The sequence below is a fragment of the Berghia stephanieae genome, chromosome 2, assembly GCF_034508935.2.
Source record: "Berghia stephanieae isolate SIO BIC M18660-M18661 chromosome 2, UCSD_Bste_1.3, whole genome shotgun sequence".
NCBI lineage: Eukaryota > Metazoa > Mollusca > Gastropoda > Nudibranchia > Aeolidiidae > Berghia > Berghia stephanieae.
The window spans coordinates 4,659,653-4,685,333 of NC_088361.1; the positions used below are offsets into that span (position 1 = coordinate 4,659,653).

At 34.4% G+C, this 25,681-nt stretch overlaps 1 protein-coding gene across 1 annotated transcript in view; it reads left to right on the top strand.

Annotated features, from left to right (window-relative positions):
• The first annotated feature begins 5,701 nt into the window (after positions 1-5,701).
• LOC144964195 (putative aminopeptidase W07G4.4) overlaps positions 5,702-25,681 on the top strand; it is a 32,939-nt gene continuing 12,959 nt past the window's right edge. The window contains exons 1-7 of the mRNA XM_078898178.1: positions 5,702-5,884; positions 8,468-8,600; positions 9,712-9,777; positions 13,187-13,269; positions 14,064-14,172; positions 20,473-20,591; positions 22,249-22,348. Coding sequence (XP_078754304.1) covers positions 5,880-5,884; positions 8,468-8,600; positions 9,712-9,777; positions 13,187-13,269; positions 14,064-14,172; positions 20,473-20,591; positions 22,249-22,348 — 615 coding nt within the window. The 5' untranslated portion in view covers positions 5,702-5,879. The remainder of the gene's footprint in view (positions 5,885-8,467; positions 8,601-9,711; positions 9,778-13,186; positions 13,270-14,063; positions 14,173-20,472; positions 20,592-22,248; positions 22,349-25,681) is intronic.

The following is a 25,681-nucleotide window of genomic DNA, read 5'->3' on the forward strand; positions in this document are numbered from 1 at the left end:
AGGCAGCGGAGGGAAGGAGTTGCCTTCACTCTCCTGATAGTAGGCCTAGATGTATAAACTATATCCCGCTACCCCTATGTTTGAGAGCAAGAGAACCCGGAATATCCCTGTTGTGGATATATTCGTATAAAAATTATAAGAAATACAGACATGCTCTACCAAACCTTCCCATACATACATACATTCAATTCAAGGTTCTCTCGTCGCCTAAATTCAAGGATCGCTTCCAATTTCTTGAAATTATTATTATTATTATTATTATTATTATTATTATTATTATTATTATCATCATCATCATCATCATCATCATCATCATCATCATCATCATCATCATCATCACATCATTATCATCATCAGCATCATCATCATCATCATCATCATCATCATCATCATCATCATCATCCTATTATTATTATTATTATTATTATTATTATTATTATTATTATTATTATTATCATCATCATCATCATCATCATCATTATTATTATTATTATTATTATTATTATTATTATTATTATTATTATTATTATTATTATTATTATTATTATTGTTGTTGTTATTGTTATCATTATTATTATTATTATTATTATTATTATTATTATTATTATTATTATTATTATCATTATTATTATCATTATTATTATTATTATTATTATTATTGTTTTTGTTGGCTCTTTCATTTACGTGTTTTGAGTGATTTTTATCTGACATTTCGCCTGGATTTTAATACCATCTAATTTGTGATAGTCTTGTGGTTTTATTGATATACATTTTAACGATTTCTAACAGAGGATTTTTCTAAAATTTTAAAATTTAAGTATGGATTTTCCAAAGTCGAACATAGTTTTAAACTGCTATTTGTTTACAGCCATATTGGAAACTTTATTCACTGTGCTATATTTTACAACTTTTAACAACTACCGTGTACATCGATCTATTTATAATACTAATTTTATGAACAGACTCAGAGGGGGTAGACGAAAACAACGCCCTATAACCACCGTCATTGGTCATCGGCCAACCCCACGCCCGCTCCCGCTACGACCTCGATCCTCGCTTCAATTTATCAACACTCGTCCCCCATCCAATCTAATCACTTCAATGAGTAATCCTCACCGTTCCTTGTCAAATGTCAACACTGTCCGTGACAGTCAGTATGAAATTAACGACCACCATGACAACAACTCGCAGCAACAGCACCGTCTTGAGCAACAACAACAACAACAACAACAACAACCTGCACGTAGTGATCATACCAGTTTAAAAATTGGATTACTAAATGTTAGATCGTGTCGTAATAAAACTCAAGACATAATCGACATTATTGAAGATCATAAAATTACTATTTTTGTCATCTTGGAAACATGGCTTAATCATTCATATGATGATCCAATTATGAAAGCAATTACACCCGAAGGCTTTTGTATTAAATCATTTCCACGCATTGGGAGGAAAGGAGGTGGAATTGCAATTATTTACAACTTGTCACTCTTTGACAAGATATCATTTCACCATGATAATTTTAGAAGTTTTGAATACGCTGGATTTGCCATTCATGAAAATAATTTTAAAAAGTCGTTTCACTGTGTCTACCGCCCACCACCAAGCCAACAAAACAAAATATCAACAATTGATTTTTTATCTGAGTTCGGAGAATTTATGTCTATGCAATCCATTAACAAAAAGCATAATATTTTTATGGGTGATTTTAACATTGATTATTTCGGAAACAAAAATGAATCGAAATTATTTCGGGAGATTATTGACACAAACAACTATATTCAACTTGTAAGCGGTCCTACAAACAACCATGGCCACACAATAGATCATGTCATTACAGACATTGAACATTCTCTCTCTTCACTTGTCTCAAATATTGATAAATTAATCTCTGACCATCATTTAATTGTGTTTTGCGTTTTATTTCCAATGAAGCACGAAGTAAAAAAGATGATAACATCTCGTAATTTGAAGAATATAAATATGAACATTTTTAAACAAGACCTTGACCATAACGTTAAAAATAAACATGATGCGAATGGTCTCCACGAGTCAATTGTTGGTACGGTGGACAAGCATGCTCCCTTAACAACTAGAGCAGTAAAAGTGAGACGTCAAGCACCCTGGTATAATACCGAAATAAAATTGAATGGATTAGCCAGGAGGCGGGCAGAAAGAAAATGGCTCAAGTCCAGAGATGCTGTCGATAAGAAGCGATACATCGCGGCTAGAAATGATGCAAAAGCCGTCAATTTCAGGGCCAAAAAGAAATTCTATGAAGAAAGCCTCAAAAACGTGGGACGTTCGAGACAATTCTTTGCCTTGACCAAGGAACTGCTGGGACAACAGACGCAACCAGCTCTCCCATCTTTAATCGATCGTGCAGATCTACCAACTCGCTTTGGTCAATATTTTAAAGAAAAAAACGGATACCATCAGGAAAGAACTGTCATCTGAATCGATCCATACAACATTTGACACATTTCATGGTGATTCGTTAACACATTTTTCAATGATTACTGAAGCTGACTTATGTGATTGCATTATGTCGTCTCCAACTAAAAGTTGTGATTTAGACCCCTTAAATACTGCCATTTTAAAAAAATGCATTGATGTAATTTTAACACCATTTACATGTATTGTTAATAATTCGTTGCAATCAGGTGCTGTACCAGACATTTACAAAGTTGCTCATGTCAAACCCCTTTTGAAAAAACCTGATCTCGATAAAGAGAACTTAAAAAACTATCGCCCTGTCTCTAATCTTCCTTTTCTCTCTAAGATCTTAGAAAAGCTTGTTTTGAAACAATTACTGTCTCATCTTAAAAATAATTGTCTTGAAGAAAAATTTCAGTCTGCTTATAGGCAACATCATTCGACGGAAACCGCACTTGTTAGGGTTGTTAATGATCTCCTCTCTGTTATAGACAATGGTTCATGTTCTTTGCTGAATTTGCTTGACCTATCGTCTGCTTTTGATACTATTGATCACAATCTTCTTCTCAAACGTCTTGAAATTACTTATGGTGTGTCTGGTGCAGCGCTTGATTGGTTTAGATCATATTTGTTTAATCGTAAACAGATTATTACGGTGGATGAATATAGATCGGAGGAAATCTTTCTTGATTGTGGGGTTCCCCAGGGTTCAGTACTTGGACCCGTTCTTTTTGTTTTGTACGTTGGCCCTCTGTCTAAAATCATCAGAAGTTTTGGTCTGTCTTACCATCAATACGCTGATGATACGCAATTGTACTGCGTTTCCAATACGAGAAATTTACAAGAAGTATCAGCCAATAGTAAGAATTGTATCCAAAGTGTTAAGAAATGGATGAATGAGAACAGACTGAAACTGAATGATGATAAGACGGAGGTGCTGTATGTGGGGAACAGGAAGTGGAAAAGTGAAACAGATTTGAAGTTGGGGGATGCCTCTATTCAAATTGTTGACAAAGTGAAAAACCTTGGCACATTCTTAGACTCTGGACTGTCGATGGAGCATCAGGTTAATAATTTGGTTAGATCTCTCTTTTTCCAACTAAAAAAGATTGCTTCCATTAGACGGTTCATATCTGAGGATGTGACCAAGCACCTGGTTGTGTCCCTCGTACTATCGAAATTAGATTATTGTAATGCTCTGTTGTTTGGCGTTTCGCAATACAATCTGAAACGTCTTCAGATTGTCCAAAACAGCGCTGCCAGACTAGTATTCATGAAGCGTAGGTGCGACTCTGCCGGACCTCTACTTCATGACCTGCATTGGCTGCCTGTTGGGAAAAGAATTAAATTCAAAGCTTGTGTTTTAGTGTATCGTTGTCTTGAAGGTACTGCCCCTTCCTACCTTTCAGAACTAATTGAAAGATATTCAAAACCCCGCCCCTTACGTTCGGCCAGTGATTCCACAAAACTAGTTGTCCCTCGAATTCGGAAAAATGCTGGAATGAGATCCTTTTCTCATTTCGGACCCTCTATTTGGAACGCCTTACCGCAGAGCATTCGTGAAAAAGAATCTTTGTCTATTTTTAAACGTTCGCTTAAAACATATTTGTTGCGATTTTAGTAGATGGTATGAGAAGCAAGATAGGTTTGGTTTGTGTTGTGTGTTGTGTTGTGTGTGTGTATGTGTGTGTGTGTGTGTGCTTGTGTGTGAATGAGTATGTTTCAGCCAAAGTAATTTGTAATTTAAGCGCTTAGAGTCTGGTGTCTCGGAGTTATAGCGCTATATAAGTTTTCAGCATTATTATTATTATTATTATTATTATTATTATTATTATTATTATTATTATTATTATTATTATTATTATTATTATTATTATTATTATTATTATTATTATTATTATTATTATTATTATTATTATTATTATTATAAGAGGATGTAACAAATTGAATGCCGATTGGTATACCTCCTTTTCCTTTATCAAAGAAAAAAAGAAGAGAGAGGAAGAAATCGCCATCGCCATCACAAAGCAGTCGACGTGTACATTTTAGTTATATTATTATCTGATAACTCAAACTATTGAGGGCTCATCTCATTCTGCTGGTATACCTTGTGTACCTTGATTTAGGATCTGCAGGTATCATTATTTCTATTTTAAAGTATCACGTGATTTCTTTTACGACGCAGACGAGATTACCAGTTTGGAGTTTATAATACCAAACTCAGCGTAAGAGAGAGGTATTATTATTATTATTATTATTATTATTATTATTATTATTATTATTATTATTATTATTATTATTATTATTATTATTATTATTATTATTATTATTATTATTATTATTATTATTATTATTATTATTATATTATTATTATTATTATTATTATTATTATTAGAATTATCATTATCATTATTATTATTATTATTATTATTATTATTATTATTATTATTATTATTATTATTATTATTACCATTACTACTACTACTACTACTACTACTACTACTACTACTACTATACTACTACTACTACTACTACTACTACTACTACTACTACTACTACTACCACTATTACTACTGTGAGGCCGATTGGAATCGAAAAATGGGTGTCATTATCTTTGGGCTTTTTTGTTTTTTGTTTTTGTTTTTGTTTTTTTTTTTTTGTTTTTTTTTTTTTTGGGGGGGGGGGTTGTTTGTTTGATGTTGTTTTTGTTTTGTTTTGTTGTTGTTTGTTTGTTGTTGTATTTTTTTTTTTTTTTTTTTTTTTTTTTTTTTTTTTTTTTTTTTTTTTTTTTTTTTGTTGTTTTCTGGGTGTTTTTTTTTTTTTTGAATTTGTTTTTTGTTTGTTTGTTTTGGTTTTTTTGTGTGTGTGTTTTTTTTTTTGTTTTTTTTATTTTGTTTGGGTTTTCTTGGTTTTGTTCTTGTGCTTTTAGATTAGTTTGTTATGTTTTTTTTTCTTTGCATTTTATTAAAATTACTTACTGTTTTTTTTTTTTTTTTTTGTTATTAACTCGACAAAAATATGTACAATGAATGACACTATATTAATTTGTTAGATAAATTTCACCTCTAAACTGACAAGACAATGTGTTATTTTTCAAAATTGCGTGATAAGAAAGTAAAAGATATATTTCAACTTTTGTGTGTATTTTAGCAGATCTAAAAACAAATTTTCATTTTTTAAAGACCATAATTTGGTATTTTTCCACGTCTTGTTTAGCATTTTTTAATTTTTTTTTTTTTTTAATTATATGGCAACAATGCAAACAGTGTCAGATCATGTGACTTTTATCTACCAGCTGTTTCGATCTTGAGTTTTGAGTTTTGAGTTTTGAGATCAGCCGGCGAACTCGAGACAGAAAACCGACGTGAAAGGACATGCCCTAAGATCTCGAAAAATAATAGATAATTCTTGAATTTGTATTTATTACACGATCCATTTTCAACATGAGGTATGTTTATCTGTAACTCATCGCAACATTGCAATTTATCATTATCATTTCAATTTCACGTCTGGTACTGGTAGTACTGGTAAAAAGTTGGCGTTTTTCTGCACCGCTGTGGTGGTGGTGTAGTGTGATTGTGTTAGTCACTAACTTAGTGTTAGTGTTGGTTACTGTTAACAAAGGCAAATGTACTGTAGATAATATTGTGCACAGACGTTGACAGTGCAGGTTTATAATATAATAATGCAAGATTAGAATAATAAGAAAAACGAAAGAAATTAGAATAGGAAGACGCTATTTTCACCGTACGGTGAAAATAGTCTGTCATGCTATTTTCACCGTACGGTAATATCTTGGTGAACGATTTTCACCGTACGATGATGATAGTGTGGGAGATTTTTTTCACCGTCCCGTAATATTTTGGTGGACGATTTTCACCGTACGGTGATAATAATGTGGGAGAATTTTTTCACCGGACGGTAATATCTTGGTGGACGATTTTCACCGTACGGTGATAACGGTGTGGAAGGCTATATTCAGTGTACGGTGATAATAGTGCGAGAGAATACATATATTCATTATAATGGTGTGGAAAGCTATATTCATCGTACGGTGATAATAGTGTGGGAGACGATTTTCATCTTAAGGTGAAAATAGCCTGACACACTACTTTCACGGTACAGTGATAATGGTGTGAAAGGCTGTATTCAGTGTACGGTAGAGCCACGCCCTCCCCGGCCAGGTGTTGTTGTTGTACCAGAAAGGTCGCGGGTTCGAGACCCCATCGCCGCCACGAAATTGGAAAGCTTCATCGGTAACTGTAACCAATTCTGAATCCGCATCCCGCCTGTATTATTATAGCTTTGGGAGGCCTTCCGAAAGCACATCATGCCAAATATTCTCTCCTAAGAAAAAATACAACCTAATACCTTTAACTACCCCTAATAGGAAAAAAAATAAAAACAAAGACAACCCTAGGACTGCTTTGCACCTCACAAATCAAAATCGCGGCCGAGAATCAAAACAATGGTCAAATTAGGAAATTTTTAACTTTCACAAATCTATCAAGGTTTGTTCTATATGATGACAAATTGAATAAATAAACGTCTGACAAGAGGTCCAAAGTGAAAATACAAATTGAAAGAAATGCTATAACGAGGAGCTTTCGAGAGGCCTCCCTTGTTCTCGACAAACCTTTTCTTTTTTTTTAACTGGTCTGCACGCAGGAAGAAAATGATGTCGGGTCGAATTCTAATGGTCTGGATGCAGAGGCACATACGTCACAGTTAGTATCATGGCTTCTGATTGGCTAATACATACGGTGAAAATAGTCTGTCAGGCTATTTTCACCGTACAGTGAAAATAATCAGTCCAATTAAAATATGGTACTCAAATACTCATCATAATGACAATAATAGGAAGCTGCTATTTTCACCGTACGGTGATAATGTCTATATTCACTGTATGGTGATATTAGTGTGGGAGACTATTTTCACTGTACGGTAATATCTTGGTGGACGATTTTCACCATACTGTGAAACGGTGAAAATAGCCTGACACACTATTTCAATCTGTAATAATAATGATTATTATTATTATTATTATTATTATTATTATTATTATTATTATTATTATTATTATTATTATTATTATTATTATTACAGTCAACGCCGTTTAATCTTTCATTGGTTAATTGCACACTCCAGTTTTACACTACACATGCCTGAAAGACGGAATTTTTTCTATATAATTGCAAACCTTATCCGCTTAAGCACTACACTGTCATTCCATCTCGATTGGAGAAAAATATATAAACATTATAATAGTAACAATAAAAGACGTGTGCACATATTTTAGCAAGATCACATGTGTGCATGTATGTGGGAGTGAAGTTTTAACTGTCAACAGATGACAGTACGTCCCCTTGACAAACACCGAAAACCTTGACATTGTGGACAAACTAAGCTGCTTCATCCAAGAAGAATGCGTGACAGATGATCTACGAACGTTGACGAGATTGGAGACAAGGGTTTATAAACAGCTTGCATGGAATAGAAAGCAATCAATGCTTCTCGATTACTATTCTTACAAACAATTATGTCACATTTTGTTGTCTATAAAACATAAAAAGGAAAGAAAAAAAAACAACAAAAGAAACAAAACCATAGCCCAACTAGTCAGCCATGAACAAAACAAAAAACCAACTCTTATGAGGCCATGTCTTGAACAAGACGGTCCCAAGCCCGTATAAAACTCAGAGGAGATGGTCCTCTATGAATGTCCCATGAAAACTGGTGCTTAGTTGTTATTTTTATCTTCTCCGCTTAATCGACACACTAACCCAAACTCCCGAGGGTGGCTGTACTATGAAAGAATAAAGTAAAGCTTAGTTTAACACCCAGATATTTTTATACATGATAAGATTTCTATAATAAGCTCAACAATTTCACACCATCTCAGAATTAAAGAATTGGAATAAAGCACTAAGAGCATGCATGAATGGAAGCAATTTAATAAGATATGTGAAATCCCTAAATCCAATTGTATCGTTGTTTTGAAATGTAAATATATATTTTATTTTTTTCATAGCGTTCCTGAGCTTGTCCCATGTTTAGATTTCAAAGATCCTGCCTATGACATTGTCATTATTGTCACAGATGACCCATCAAAACTTACTGGAAACTTACAACCCTTACAAAAGCCAATTAAAAAGTATGGGGAGGTGAGTAATGTTTTCATGTTTTGGGTTGGCTTGTTTTGGTTTTTTTTTTGGTTTTTTGTAAAGAGGGAGGAGGGGTGTTTGAATATTTTTTTAATCTTACCAATTAATTTAAGTCAGTGGTTTATTTAGCTTGTTGCCCGTGGAGCTAGAGTTTATCCCAGTTTCTATAACGTGAAATGGACAATAGTAATTGCTTGCTGTACTTTGGATAGGACGCTAGTCTTTTGCAAAGTACTTTCTGCCACATCTAACAGATCCAGCTACCCAATCACTGCTTGGTGAACAGGGGGTCAGAAAAAAAATCTAAACTGCACCCGGGATCAATCTCATTCCTTTTGCATATGAGGTGAGTGCTCTCCAACTGAGATATCGGGGGCCCCAAGATGCAGAAAGTAATCCTGAATCCTATGTTCTCTTGGTGATAGTGAAATGCTTTATACATCAGGCATTTGAATCTACTTTTGAAAAAGGTTTAATGCAAATAAAGAAAAAAAAATAGCACAAGCACTGATCTATGAGGTATCTATCTCAAAATCGTGTTGTTTTAATAAATGATTAACTGTAACAATGATTTGTTTCCTGCTCTATAAATAAGATTTAACTTAGGGATTAGTGTTATTCTGGAACAAACTAAAAAATTTCCGAATGTTCATTGAGATGTCATGATATCAAATGCAGTTGTTCACAACTAATACTCAGGCAGTTTCTGTTGAGAGAGTGATGTTTAGAGGTTCAATGTTATTTTCATTATTCATATTTCTTCTTGTTTTGATAGGTTGTTTTGTTTATTTTTATTTTTTATGATTTTTTTTTTTTTTTTTGTAGTTATTTTTGTTTTGTTTTGGTAAAAAGGGGGCGGGGGTATTTTTGTATTTGTCTGCTTGTTGCTTTGGGGTTGTTACTTGTTAGTTATTGTTTTGTTTTTTTTTTTTTTGTTTTTTTTTTTCATTTAAGTACTTTTCTGACTTTTTAAAGATTATTTTGGTCTGCAACATTTGGATATGAGCAGGCCTGTAGGTGTTTAAGTAACAAAGTTCATCGATATGTTAATATATATACAACATTTAGTTTATCGTCTTGATTGTGCGTCTCGTTTTTTTTCTCTTTCCAGCTTGACAGTTCCTTTAAAAAACACCCAATTGTTGTCTGCACTGATGAAGTTCCCTGTGGACGGCTGGTAAGTTGAACATCTTTTCTGTTTTAAATGAAAATTATATTGAAATATAGTTAAGAAACTTCTCAAACCATATTGATGCATTACAATAAAGGAGGGGAATGGATAGAGGAGGAAAGAGAGAGAGAGAGAGAGAGAGAGAGAGAGAGAGAGAGAGAGAGAGAGAGAGAGAGAGAGAATGAATAGATAGATAGATAGATAGATAGATAGATAGATAAATGAATAAAATAGATAGAAATAGATAGAAGAAATAGATAGATAGATAATGAATAGATAGATAGATAGATAGAATGAAATAGATAGAAGACAGTAGATAGATGAAGATAGATAGAGACAGAGATGATAGATAGAAGAGAGATAGATAGAGAGAGAGAGAGAGAGAGAGAGAGAGAGAGAGAGAGAGAGAGAGAGAGAGAAAGAGAGTGAGCTGGAGCTTTATGAATTTGTATGTATGTTTCTGTTGATGTGTTGATAATATTAAATAGTGTTTGGCACCCAAATAATAATCTAAAATGTAAATTTGATGAGGAAATCTCATTATATGCAACTTTACTGTAACTTTTTTTGCATTATATATATATAATTATTATATATGTGTATGTGTGTGTGTGTAAGAGTGAGAGAGAGAGAGAGAGAGAGAGAGAGAGAGAGAGAGAGAGAAGGGGAAATTGTTCATTGGTGTGTTTATGTGCATGCGTGTGTGTGTGTTTGTGTACACGCACTCATGTTAGTATGAGAGTATAATTAGGACTCAAAATATATTTAGAGTATAATAGTATTAATGTGTGTAGCTTAGTTTCATATGGGAGAGACAAAATTGAAGTAACTCAGCTCCTTGTAGTTGTTTTTTGGCAGACCGCTTTTTATGAATGGTTCTTACTGATTTCTTGCGGTCGGACTATGGGTGTTCGGGATTGCATGTGGTTTTGTGTATTGGTGCATTGTGTCCTGCTGGCGGGTTTTGGGCGTTCTGGATTGGATTGCATGTGGTTTTGTGTATTGGTGCGTTGTGTCCTGCTGGCGGGTTTTGGGCGTTCTGGATTGGATTGCATGTGGTTTTGTGTATTGGTGCGTTGTGTCCTGCTGGCGGGTTTTGGGCGTTCTGGATTGGATTGCATGTGGTTTTGTGTATTGGTGTGTTGTGTCCTGCTGGCGGGTTTTGGGCGTTCTGGATTGGATTGCATGTGGTTTTGTGTATTGGTGCGTTGTGTCCTGCTGGCGGGTTTTGGGCGTTTTGGATTGCATGTGGTTTTGTGTATTGGTGTGTTGTGTCCTGCTGGCGGGTTTTGGGCGTTCTGGATTGGATTGCATGTGGTTTTGTGTATTGGTGCTTTGTGTCCTGCTGGCGGGTTTTGGGCGTTCTGGATTGGATTGCATGTGGTTTTGTGTATTGGTGTGTTGTGTCCTGCTGGCGGGTTTTGGGCGTTCTGGATTGGATTGCATGTGGTTTTGTGTATTGGTGCGTTGTGTCCTGCTGGCGGGTTTTGGGCGTTCTGGATTGGATTGCATGTGGTTTTGTGTATTGGTGCGTTGTGTCCTGCTGGCGGGTTTTTTGAGCATTTTGGACAATCTCACAGCATCGATAATTATTCCTCACATACAGAGAAGATAGATAAGAAGGAAGGGCGATAGGGAGAGAGAGAGAGAGAGAGAGAGAGGGAGGGGGCGGGGAGAGAAAGGACAAGATTCTTACCCTTAGAAAGGAAGAGGGAGGAAATTTGATGTGCAAATCTCATTATCTCCTTTTATGTAACTTTACTATAATAAAATTGCATGTTATGTATATAATATGAAGATATTACTATTTCTGACATAGGCGTGAAAGAACAGGGAGAGAGAGAGTGAGTGAGGAGGACCACAGGCTTTCCCTCTCATAGCGTGTTACAGGAATACTATAATATGGAGTATGATGAAGATGGTGAATGGTGTTATAGGGGAATGGCGAAAGTGAAGGATTGTAACGAAAATATTAGGAAGGTTGTTGTGATGATGATGATTATGATTGTGGTGATGATGATGTTGTTGTTGATGCCGGTTTGTTTGTTTTTTTTGTTTTATTTCGTTTTTTTTTGTTTTTTTTTCGATGACTACTATGTTACTAGTGTGCATCTGTGTGAGTGTGTCTATGTCAATATTGTATTGTTATAAATGTGTAACCAAAGCCAAATGACAAATTGCCACTTTTTTTGAGGACAATAAAGATATATTCTTATTATTTAGCTAAAATACCCGCCAGCTGGATATAAGATACCAACACACAAGACTATGTATAACATTAAACGTTTAAAGTCTGATTGATATAATTTGGCGAGAGCTAATCATCAAAATGGCTGTCTGAAAACAAAAACAAAGATCTAAGTGGTATTGTTCCATCTATATCAATTAGTGAGACATGCGCTGGTATGGCAATGTAATTCCTGTGGCCTGCACACTGATTTGTTGAAATGAGTTTGTGAGAAGTGAATGATTTTGGTCATGTGAGATTGTGTTGATTTTATGATTTTTATTGAACAATAGTGATTTTTTTTTTTTTTTAAGTTGCATCTGTAATTTTTTTTTCTTTTATACAATGCAATCCAATGCTTAATAGGAGCTAACCTAGGCCAATAGTATGGCCTTTGGTGCCTGTCACAGTGATAAGTATCAGACCCTGCCTTAGTTTGGTATATATAAGATTCAAATATAACATAAACACATGTTATTTATCAAGTTCAGACTTTAATACGATCTAATTTATAATAAAAAATAAAATTTCCTTAATTCATCCTATAGTGGGGAAATTTGTATCTAGGGTCTATTCCAAGGGATGACAGGCATCAACTGCAGTGTAGCGCGCAAACTGAGCTAGGGCAAGGTGACTTGCAAACTTGTTGCTGTAAATCGGCATAATTTTGAAGAAGATAAAAAAAAAAAAAGGATAGGGAATAGGGTAATTAAAAAGCTTTCAAAGTTACTATAATTTAATCATTGTTTTAACAAACTATAAATTAATTCATAGATACGTCTATTTATAATCTATTAGAGAAATGAATGACTAATTTAGCTCTTCATTTATATTCACATGTCTTGATGAAAACTTTCAATGGCTTTGATTTTTTAACTCTAAAATCTGATATCAGGATGACCCTTTACCTGGCCGAATTTTGAATGAAACTTCTTTTTATTCATTCCCTTTATAATTCAAGATAGTAGTAGTCCGTTGTGTGTTCTTTCTATTTGTCTTTTTCTTTTTTTTTTTAATTCTTTTTTTTTTTTCTTTTTTTTTTATATTTCTTTCTTCTTTTTTTTTTTTTTGGTATTTGATATTCAGAATAAATACATACGGTGGTATTGGAGTAGCCTTAGACAGAAACAGTAGCGATTCCTTCTGATTCCCTCTCATATTTTCATTTAATTTTTTTGTTTCTCTTAGATATTTTCCCCAACTGGGCCAATCAATCGAGACTATGATGATGTTAGAAGGTTTGCAGATGCTGCCAAAGTTGGGATCAAAAGGTCATATTTTCTTTTTGTTTTTATTTTCTCTCAAGAAAACTTAAGGGTGCTGTATGTGCCATCATTTGATATTTAACAATGTTTAATGAATTGCAATATCATTTGTTGACAATTATCAAGTGTCAATTATATTCATGAAATATATTAGAATGTTATTCATGCACCCCATTACATAATGAAATGATCCTTTTAGCCATAATTTGATTTCATCTAGTATTGAAATATAATAGAATATTTAGAATATAATAAAATAAAAAAAATAAAGACTGACTTTGGTAGGCCAAGATGCCGTTCAGCTTAGTAAACTAAACTCTCTTATACGATAATAATGCTAAAATTACATTTTTCAATAATTACTTAACTGTTAAAAGAGTACTTTTTTCTAGGTCCATGGAACCAGAGTTTATCTTGTTTTTTTTTTATAGTCGTAAACCGACAAATAATGATTACTTACTACCCTTTTTTTTTCGTATATAATGACTCAAATGGTAGAGCAGTCACCCGACTTGCAAAAGGATTGTTTCAATCCTCAGATGAGTCAAGGATTTATTTTTTTTTTCTGTTTGTCCAGCAGTGATTTTGTGGCTTTGTCTCTATTAAATCTTGAAGAAAGTACCTAATGATAGCGTCTAATAAAAAGGACGGTAAGCTTCTGTTACTCTCACTTTAGCACTACATAATCTCTATCTCCATTGGTAATGTTGGCTTCGGAGAATTGCTTCTGATTTTGTCCTAACAACTATTTTTTCATTTTAAAAAAAGGATATTTTTTACCTGATTTCATTTATTCACAGAGCTCTGGATGCTGGTTGTAAGCGCCCACTATTTATCAGACCAATCGACAATTCATTTCCCAAAGCTGGCCTAGTCGCAACTCTTGGTGCTTTGCAGGCTTTATATGTGGTATGTCTTAAATCTACACGAACACATGCATGAATATACCTCTCCTGTATTCTCATCTTAACTTCCCTCCAAGACATAGTATCTCACTCATTTTATTTCTACCCACTTGCATAAATATGTCGTCCTTCAGAGGCAGGGACGGCTGGTAATAATGGGCAGGGTGGGCAAATACCAGCCTGTTTTTTCAAGTTATATGCTGTATTACCAGGTCCGAAATAATCAAATTTAAATTAGATAATTTCAAAAGTTACTACTTAAACGTAATACTTCGTACTGAAATCAATTTGTGTGTATTTTTGATAGATTGCGAATCACCATGCACCCCTGAATGCATAAACCAGGATACGCTCCTGTTCTTTTTTTTTATCACCCCCCCCCCCCCCAACCACTCCACTCCGCCCACATCGTCATCTCATCGTCACGTCGCCTGACGATTTTTGCTGTCTGGCCTCTCTAGTACTAGGTCGGGCTAATTCAAATGAGCCCACCTTATTAACCAGTGAAAACTAAATAGGATTTTGGCAAACGAACTTTTTCTTATTTATTGCCTTACTTGTGCTGGTACCATTGATGTAATGACTTTGGGAAGGTTCCAGTATTGAATTAAATTTATTAATTTACTAATTTTATATCAATTTAGTATTAATTTGTGTTGTTTTTATATATTTGTTTATCCATTTAAACCATTTCTTTTTTTCTCGTTTTCTTTAGTGCTTCTCAAAACTCATTTATTTAAATTGTTTTCTTATTTGTTTTTTGTTGTTGTTGTTTTTTGTTTGTTTTTTTGTTTTGTTTTTTAACAAATTAATTTGTTAGTTTTTTTTATTCTTAAAGTAATTACCGCTGTATTTTTATTGCCAGACAAAATAATTTTGCAAAACAATGTATTTTCTATTGTATTCCGTCTAATAAAACAAAACACTTTTATTCAAAAGTCACGACTAAATAAATATATAAAATACAACCACCATTTTGGTTTTCTCAACAATTGAATTAGTATACGAGAAATACTCTTCTGAGAAAGGAGAGAGTTGAATTCTAACTAAGTTATAGAGGAAATAAATACGTTTAAAGGAAGGGTGGGCAGATTCCGTACTTGCCCGTCCTGAAGCTAATACATACATAAGATAGTTCGCGATGAAAAGCGGGAAGCTAGGGGTTGGTTGTGCGAGGAGTAAAGATAACACGGTCGTTATTGTGATAGTCTAACGAATGCATGAGGAGAGATTGGTAACATTATTTTGTCTTAATTGTATTGTATGAAGTATTGGCGAAAGCCTAAGATTAAATAAACTTTGTTTTTGTTTGTCTTATTTTGACTATGGAACTAATACTTGTCATAGCAGACCTGCCTACTTGAAATAGGAAAATAAAAATCGCAGTTTTCAGGGCTAATAAAATCGTAGATATTTTAACTACCCTTTTTAAAAAATCACCGGAATTTTCGTCTGTTTTGATAGATATCAAATTTTAAAAGACGAGAAAAAAAATGATTGGAAACGTAATAATGATGGTGATGGTGGTAGTGATAGTGGTAGCGGTGGTGGTAGTAATGATGATGGTAATATTATTATTATTATTATTATTATCATTATTATTATTATTATTATTATTATTATTATTATTATTATTATTATTATCGTTATTGTTATTGTTATTATTGTTATTATTATTATTATTATTATTATTATTATTATTATTATTATTATTATTATTATTATTATTATTACTATTACTATTATTTTTATTATTATTATTATTATTATTATTATTATTATTATTATTATTATTATTATTATTATTATTGTACGTATTGGTGGTATTACTAATGTTGTATTTTTTTTTGTGGTTATTAATGGTATCAGTTTATTATTTGGTTCTATTTACCATTTTTTTCCACTTTCATGTATGTGGTCATCAAATTGTATGATTTATTGTCGAAAGCCTAAGATTGAATAAACTTTGTAATATCGTATGGTAACTATCATTGTCGACGACATCTTCGTTGTCATCATCATCATCATCATCATCATCATCATCATCATCATCATCATCATTAACAACAACAACAATATTAACAACAAGTACTACAATAGCAATAAAAACAATATCAACATCATCATACAATTTCCGTTATCGTCTCCACAACTATTATTCTAACCAACAGCACCACCAAAACCACTACCATAATTACATCCTCCTCCACCACCACCACCACCACCACCGCTACCACTATTCCAACCACTACCACCACCGGCACAATCATTCTAACCACCAAGACAGCAGTAAAAATGATGCAATTTGAGCTCTGAATGAGACTCGAGTCATATCGCTGTTGTTGCTTCTCGATGAAAACTTTAATGTTACTACATACTACTGAAAACCAGTAATGTAACAGAAATATTAATCTCGCCGTTGAGGGATTAAAGCATCTCTTTAATTTTTCGGGTGAACGAAATGGACTTCTATTGTCAAGGTGTTGTCGCATTATGTCTCGTCGCTTTATTTTTTTGTTGTATTCTCTTTCGTGATTCATTTTTGATTACGTTTGGAATAATTAAAATCTACTGGTATTGTCATTTCATTGTGAATGTGATTATTTGTGGTTGAAATATTTTTTAAAGGTGAAAAAAAATTAATTAAAAAAATAAATAAATAAATTAATTAATTAATTAATTTAAAAAAAACAAAAAAAAAACATATATATATTTATATATATATATATTTTAATATATATATATATATATATATATATATATATATATATATATATATATATATATATATATATGACCGAATCATCTTTGCCCCACCACTGTAAATAGGCTAGAACCGCCACTGCTTCAGAGTCATAAGACCTATGGAGTTGGAGTTTATACCAGTTTCTATAGCATGAAACAAACATTAGCAATTGCTTGCTACCCTGTGGATAAGACACTCATCTATTGCAAAACGCTTTCCACCAGATCTTTCAGACCCAGTTACCCAATCATTGTCGGGTGGACAGGGGAGTGGAGGGTGACAACAAAAAATCATAACTTCACCAAGGATGGATCTCAGTCTTTTTTCGTTTGAAGCAAGTGCCAACTGAGCTATTAGACAGTGATGATAATCTTCCACGAAATTCCAGGATTTGGGGATTTTCTCAGAAATCTTCCACTGATTTTGCCCTGTCATTGACAGTGTCAAACATTTTCCTCTGTTAAAAGCTCAGGTCAAGAGGTGGATCCGTGAAAAATCAACATCATGTCTTGTGTTATGTTTTAACACCTGTGCTTAGTTGCATGAATTTTGGTGACACTCCCATTTGTATGGCGTCAGTCTAGACAAATTGGCGCCATACGTCATTTATGGTCGAAAAGGGAGAGGGTAAATGAGTCTAGACTTTATTTGGAAGTAGGTCAAGCGTGGCAGTACAGTTATAGGTGCGTTTAAAAGAAAATTATTATAGATAGTATGCAGATGACGTCACTCAGGCCTTTGTTATTGTTTTTGCCATCCGCGTTTGTGAGTTGTTCTCACTAAACTGTATTAACCAGACTATAAAAGTTCATGGTTACACAGAGTTTGTGTGTTGGTCCGTTATACTTCCGGATGGCAATGTTGTGAACTCCTTGGCCAAGCGCATTCTATCTAGAACTTCCCCCTCATTAGAAAGATAAAGCCCCATCAATCAAACTACTACTACTACTACTATCTCTCTCTCTCTCTCTCTCTCTCTCTCTCTCTCTCTCTCTCTCTCTCTCTCTCTCTCTCACTCCCTCTCTCCCTCTCTCCCTCTCTCTCTCTCTCTCTCTTCCTCTTTCTTTTTCATCCACTCTCTCTCTCTCTTCCTCTCTCTCTCTCTCTCTCACGCTCTCTTTATCTATCTTTCCCTTATCCATATGTCTCTCTCAGCATTCTTCTATCAACCTTCATATTAGTTATAAATGCCATCTTGTTACAGAGAAATGATTTTAATTTATTATAATTATAAGGGGTACTCAACTTAGATGACTCTTTTTACCATTGTTTTTACTATGTTTTACAATTTTAATTTATCAATAAATATACTTGGGAGTCTTGTTTTTAAGAACCATAACACCAGGGCTACAGTAACAAAGATAAAACAAGTAAAAACAAATACTTTCAGGCCTTTTGACCTAAAGTTGATTTTAAATCTCTTGAATGTAAGGTATGTCTTTAAAATCGTTTTTAGCAGTGATGATACTCTTCCGCAGATCGGCGGAATTCCGGGATTTGGGGATTTTCTTTGAAATGTTCCCGCTGTTTTTGCAGTGTCCAAAAAATTTTCTATGAAAAGCACTCAGGTGCCTCCACGGCAGAACGATTAAAAAATCACTAAATGTCTTGTGTCAAAGTTTGACAACTGTGCTCATTTGCATTAATTTTGGTGACACTCGCATTTTATGACGTCATCATAGACGGGGTGGCATCAAGTGTCAAAAGTGACACAAGGCCAGTGGTGTCCTTGGATGAATAGATGTTGGGTAAGGATTGGAAAGAAAAAAATAGAAAATCATTTCCTCTCTCTCTCTCTCTCTCTCTCCTCTCTCTCTCTCTCTCTCCCCTCTCTCTCTCTCTCTCTCTCTCTCTCCCTCTTCTCTCTCTCTCTCTCTCTCTCTCCCTCTTCTCTCTCTCCCCCCCTTCTCTCTCTCTCCTCTCTTCTCTCTCTCTCCTCTTCTCTCTCCTCCTCTCTCTCTCCTCTCTCCTCTCCCTCTCTCTCTCTCTCTCTCTCTCTCCCTCTTCTCTCTCTCTCTCTCTCTCTCTTCTCTCTCTCTCTCTCTCTCTTTCTCCCTCTCTCTCTCTCTCTCCTCTCTCTCTCTCTCTCTCCTCCTCTCCTCCTTCTTCTCTCTCTCTCTCTCTCTCTCTCTCGCCCATATTCTCTCTCAACCACTCTTCTATCTTCATGTTATGTTTTTAGAAGACATCTTGTCATAGAAAGATAGGTAAAATATTAAAATAAGCAAGGTTGATGATCAACTCGGAAGGCAATTGTTTGGAAGTTGTTAGATATTCATGAGTCTAATTGATAAACTGCATAACCACAAGGTTTCAGTAACAAAGGTATTGTAGTGTGTGCTTTGTAAAGTTAAAAACAAATATATTCTAGCCTTTGGGCCAAAAATTTATCATCTCTTGATGTAGATAGTGGTATGATTAATATTGTGAGCCTTTAAAATTATTTTCTGGAAAGGACAATTCATTATATTTACAAAAGAAGTATGTTATATAATGTTACGTAACAATCATATTGTATATTGTAATTTTTGCATTTTGGCTTGAATTTGCCAGATGGACCGATACATTTCCCTCCTTTTTGACAAACTGCCATTATCATCATTGTTTAAGGAAAAGATAATTCATTAAAACTTTAAATATACTAAAGTGCGTTTTACCTCTACTATTAAGTGTGGATGTACACAAGAAATGGTAATATAATATACAAAACTGTGGTGTTTTATGTTATGATTTTGTTTGAGTTTGACCGATGGACCCTGAGTGGGGATCCTGACCTCCCATAGTGGGCAGGGAGGTACATGGTGTGTCTTCTATCCTCCCATACCCGTTTTCCAATTGTTTCCTGTCATTGTCTTGGAATGAGATTACTTAATTTTGTCCTGACCCTTGCTGAGGTTCCTTGTCTGGGAGGGAAACAGTCAAATGTATAGTATATTATAATTTTGGGAGATGGTATTTTTGTCCTTGTAAATCATCTCTCTGTTATGCATTGTATTATGTTTAGTTTACATATTATATTATATGATTGGTAAACATTTGAGTGTATTCCTCTTAGTTGGGACCTGTGCTTGTGTCTGGATGAGACTTTAAGGTGATCTCAAACTAAGTACTTTGACGGTGTGCTCTTGGAATCTACATCTGTTCCCTATTTGAACCAATTCCCCTTTGTCTTACCTTTTCTTTTGTGCTTTAATTGTAATTCTAGAACTTTTTACTATCCCATTTTCTTCCTTTTTACTGGCGCTGATATGACCTTAATGTGTTGCAAGCGCCGTAAAACCCTTAAAAACAAACAAACAAACAAATCGATGGACCAATGAATTTTTCTCCCGTTTGACAAATTGCCATTATCATCACTGATTAGGACCCTCTACATTAATCTGGATTGGACTAAATCACATGAATTGCCTCCACGTAAAAGGCTACAGACGATGAAAAAATGGTTCGTTTTTTTGTTGTTTTTATTTTGTTGTTGTTTTTTTTTTTAATTATTAATCTTAAGAAGTATTGATTTTAAAAGTTGGAAAAACTTTCACTCATGATTTTACATTGCTCCAGCCTTTAGAATGTAGAGAAGCTGGTGTTCCACCTCACATAGAGGCCATGGGAGTTTGGTGTGACAATTTGGAAAGGGTTACCCAAGGAATTGAGGTACTCAATGCACTTGAAAAAGGAAGGTGAGTTAACAATACTACTGCAAAGTTCCAAATAATCTTTGCCATGTGTCTGGGTGGGGATCCTGACCTCCCATAGCGGGCAGGGGGGTCCATACTATGTCTTCTATCCCCTTATGTCTGTTTTCCGACATGCTTTCTGTCTTTGTCTTGGAATGAGATTACTTGGTTTTGTCCTGGCCCTGGCTGGAGTCCTGGCTGGGAGGGAAACAGTCAAATGCATAGTTATTGTTTTGAGAGATGATATTTTTTTCCTTGTAAATCATCTCTCTGTTATGTATTATTATATTTATTTTTAATGTATAATGTAAGCATTTGAGTGTATTCCTCTTTGTTGGATTTTGTGCTTGCGTCCTGATGAGACTTATAGGTGATCTCAAACTAAGTACATTGGTGGTATGCTCTTGGAATCTACATCTGATCCCTATTTGTTCCTAGTTCCCCTATGTCTTACTTTTTCTTGGGTGCTGTAACTGTAATTCTATAACTATTTACTATCCCATTTTCTTCCTTTTTACTGGCGCTGATATAACCTAAATGTGTTGCAAGCGCCGTAAAACCCTTAAAAACATAAAACATTTGCCATGTGTCCTGCCTCTGTGGTTGTTCTTCCCTTCCAGTCTGCTATGTCTTGAGACCACATCTTCCTTAGCCACCATCTACTCCGCTTGGCCCTGCAGGCAAACTCCATACAGAGCTTTTCTATTGAAGAGTTTATTTTGACACGCCTCCAAATAATACAGAAGAAAATAGAACGTCATTAGTGCATGGAGAAATAGTGTTAAAACACGGAGAAGAAATCAGAAATACAAATGCTGTATATGTCTCAATAAACGCACACCCCTTCAGATTTTACATGGGATGATGGATGATGGCCAATGATATAATAATAATTATTATTATTATTATTTTATTATTCAACAAAGTGTTTTACATTTAACTTTTTGGACTTTGTTATGGAAAGAATTTATGCCCCATTGATATAACACAATAATAAAAGATATTGGAAACAATGCATTATGTCGTTGCATTGATATAGAATTCTATATATGAATGGCTAACAAACGCACCCCTCCCCTTGCCCTCCCCTGTAGTTTCATGTGCAGTGGCATTGATAAAGACATATTTGATAAAATGATTGTTGGACAACAGAATAGTTCAGTAGCCCACACCCCATCCTGTGTTATGTATATGGTATGTGACGTTATTAATACCAGTTCTCTTCCAATCACATACATCTTGCACATTGGTTGTAACACCCTAAACTTTGATGAACCTTGAATATTTGACTTTCATCTGCTGGCTTTTTTTGTTTCCTATTTTTTGCCTCTCTTCAACATTACTGCATACGTTTTTTCCTTGTAATTTATTTCTTCTCACAGCTCCTTTCCTATACTTCAATTCTATTTATAAATTACATTTAATATTGTTTGAAATTTGTTGGCAGATTCTTCACGATTTGTATATCATACATGTACTATATGTACTATACATACATATAATAATTGTGGATTTGCTGTTATCTTTACATGTTTTGCTTTGTTCCAGCAAATTACTTATATACACAGTGCATATGAGAAATCTTTTTGTTCAACTTGAGAAATGTCAGAGTCCAATAAAACTGCATTTTTGTTATGGTTTCTAATTATTATCTCATCAGGATTGTCACAAGAGATATTGGTGGTTCTGATCCAGAGAGAATGGCAGCTCTTAGAGTTGAAGAGTATCTTCGGGAGGCCTACAAGGGATCGTCTGTCAGGGTATATAAGATTTTCATTGTTGAAGCTTGAGATTTTACTTATTTTCTTTTTCATACCTTTAGAATGTACTGGCTTAATGACGAGAAGATGTTATGTAACTGATGTGAAACAAGTTTGAGGCACTTCGCAGTCACTTTTCTGAGGGAGGGGGGTGTTTTGGGGTTCTTTTTATTCCTTAGACACGGTGTATAATAATATTAAGAAGAAGAAGCAGAATACTTTATTGCATCACAAAACAAGGACATTTTTTTGTACAGACGTGTTATATTTTACATTAAAAAATAAATAGATAATAAAAATATGTCTTAATATATGTATATATATAAATAAGGAGTGGTTTAACAGCCAGAGTTGTACTTTTATATGTGAATAATATAATTTTCAATACTGTAAAATGGTTAAAATTGTCATTGTAAATATTGCAATACAAATAAAGTAATAAGTTAATAATTACATTATATGTGACGATACGCATCTAAGCGGTGTTAAGTCGGGATTTGGAAAACGAAGGATACTGGTTTTAAAGTGGGAATGGTCAAAATGATCAAATTTCAGTTTTTTGGTTGTTTCAGAAACTACAATCATTTTTCTACATGAAAACATAATAATTCGACATAGGTATTGAGGATAAGTTATATAAATTTAATGTTTAAAAAAGCAACTATCAATGACACATTCAAAACGAGAGTTGATTTTCTCTCAGAGAGCAACCATTTCCAAGACTTAGTAACATTAAGTCTTTTCCTCCACCATTATCATGTAAGATACCACAGCAAAGGGCGTGTCTTTATCTATCTCAGAGAAAGCATGACTGTTTCCACAATTTCATGGTTTAACCAATAATGAACTTTAAAAACTGTAAAAAAGTCTAGGTTTGACCCTGACAACTTTACAAATGAATGATTCTGATTGGTCAATGCTCATCACATGCGCCTGTTGGCCATTAAAATGCCCGGGCAATGTGTCATGACGTCAACATGCGTGTGTTACATATGTGTGTGCTTGTGCATTTTGATACACACCACATGCTATTATTTATTTGTCTAGCTGCATTGGTTAATGATCGAGGTGAGGGTCCTTTGTCCCTCTTTCTTTATTCATGAAATTATAGGACATGCTAAGACTTTAATTGGATGGGGTTCCTGGCCTCCCATAGTAGGCAGGGAGGTACTTACTGTCTTCTATCCCCCTATATTTGTTTTCCAACTAGCTTTCTGTCTTTGTCTTGGAATGAGATTACTTGGTTTTGTCCTGGCCCTGACCGGATACCCTTGGTGTGGGGAATAAGTCAAATGTATAGTTAGTTTTGGGAGATGATATTTTTTTCCTTGTAAATCATCTCTCTGTGATGAATTGTATTATGTTTTGTTTACATATCATATCGATAGTTTGCTCTTGGAATCTACATCTGTTCCCTATTTGATCCAATTGTCCTTTGTCTTACTTTTTCTGGGTGCTTTAATTGTAATTCTAGAACTTATTACTATCCCATTTTCTTCCTTTTTACTGGCGCTGATATGACCTTAATGTGTTACAATCGCCGTAAAACCCTTACAAAAAAATAAAAACATAAGACTTTAATAGGACAAAAGTTGCCTAATCTTACACTTACAGATATTGTTGCAGGATAAACATTTAATTTTAAGTACAAAAGCAGAATAGTAAATAGAGCCTTCAGCAATCAATAAACTGCCGATGGAAATATGTGTAACTAAAAAATGAAAAAGGTTAAATGTATGGATAGACAAACAGAAAGAGAGACAGACCTATTAATTGATAAATAGATAGGTAGATAGATAGATAGATAGATAGATAGATAGACAGATGAAAAGGAGAGAGAGAGAGAGAGAGAGAGAGAGAGAGAGAGAGAGATGTTCGTTTTGTCGTGCTTTCTTTGTATACTGAAAGACAATCAACAATGTGGGTGAACGCTAAGAAAAACTTGAGAGATTCAATAACATGTTTTCATGTAAGTCATTGCACAATAAGCCCCAATCCCTCCTCCTCAAGCTGTCATCTGACTCAAAATGGAAACAATGCAATGAATAATTTGACCAGCCCATTTCTTTAATTGCAATCTCATTGGTCAAAAGGTTCCAGTTGATTGACTATGACTTACTTTGAAACAAATAAATGCTTTCTTAAACTATCCCTACAATTTTTTGCTCCGCCCCCATCCCTTTCTTTATGTCTACCTCACTCTATCTGTCTCCCTTTTGTTTCTTTCACACATACAAACACACACACACATACACAAACAGTTATACAGTCAGGCTTCAATCTTTACTCATTGCCCTCCCGCCCTCTTAATGTACAAGCAGTCTCTCTCGCTCCTCTTTTTTCTTTATCTCTCTCTCTCTCTCTCTCTCTCTCTCTCTCTCTCTCTCTCTCTCTCTCTCTCTCTCTCTCTCCTCTCTCAGGTGTGTGTGTGTGTGTGTGTGTATTTTACTTTCTCATTCTTTCTCTTCCTCTCTTATCCTGTTTCTTGATATTTCTTTCCCTGCCCACCCGGCTTCACATAGTTTCAAAACTGTACTTTGAAATTATAAACCCTTCTCTAACTTTTGGCATTTTGTAATCGTATTTCCTCTAATAAATAAGACAAAAATGTCACATTAATAATTCTTATTTCATTGATTCTTTATTTAGATATTGACAGTGAGCAATGTCATAAAATTGTCGGCATTCTTTTTTTCTTTTTTTTGGGGGGGTGTTTTATTTATTTTAAGGACATCTTACATAATAATGAATAACTACAAAAGTAATAATTGGATTATTCCAAAAATTTGTATGTACATTATTAAATGTATATTCTAAGCTCATGCCAAGTTCAGTGATGCCAAAACTCCAGTTTCACCGTTAAAAAATCCGGTCTGGAGCAAAAAAAATTTCGGGTTACAGGCAACTTCCGTCAAATTCCGGTGAGGTTAAGATGTTCCAAAGATTCCCCCCCCCCCCCCCCTTCCAGTCACTACTAATACCACCACCACCACCACATCATCTTCATTACCACTACTACTACAACCACCACCACATCATCATCATTATCACCACTGCTACTACTACAACAACAACCACCTTCACCACCACATCATCATCACTATTACTATAACCATCACTACCACTACTACTGCAACCACCACCACATCATCATCATCACTACCACTACAACTACAACCACCACCACCACATCATCATTACCACTACAGCAACAACCATCACCACCACATAAACTTCATTACCACTACTACTACAACCACCATCATCACTACCTCTCCTACTACAATCACCACGACATCATCATCATCACTACTGCCAGTACTTCAACTACAA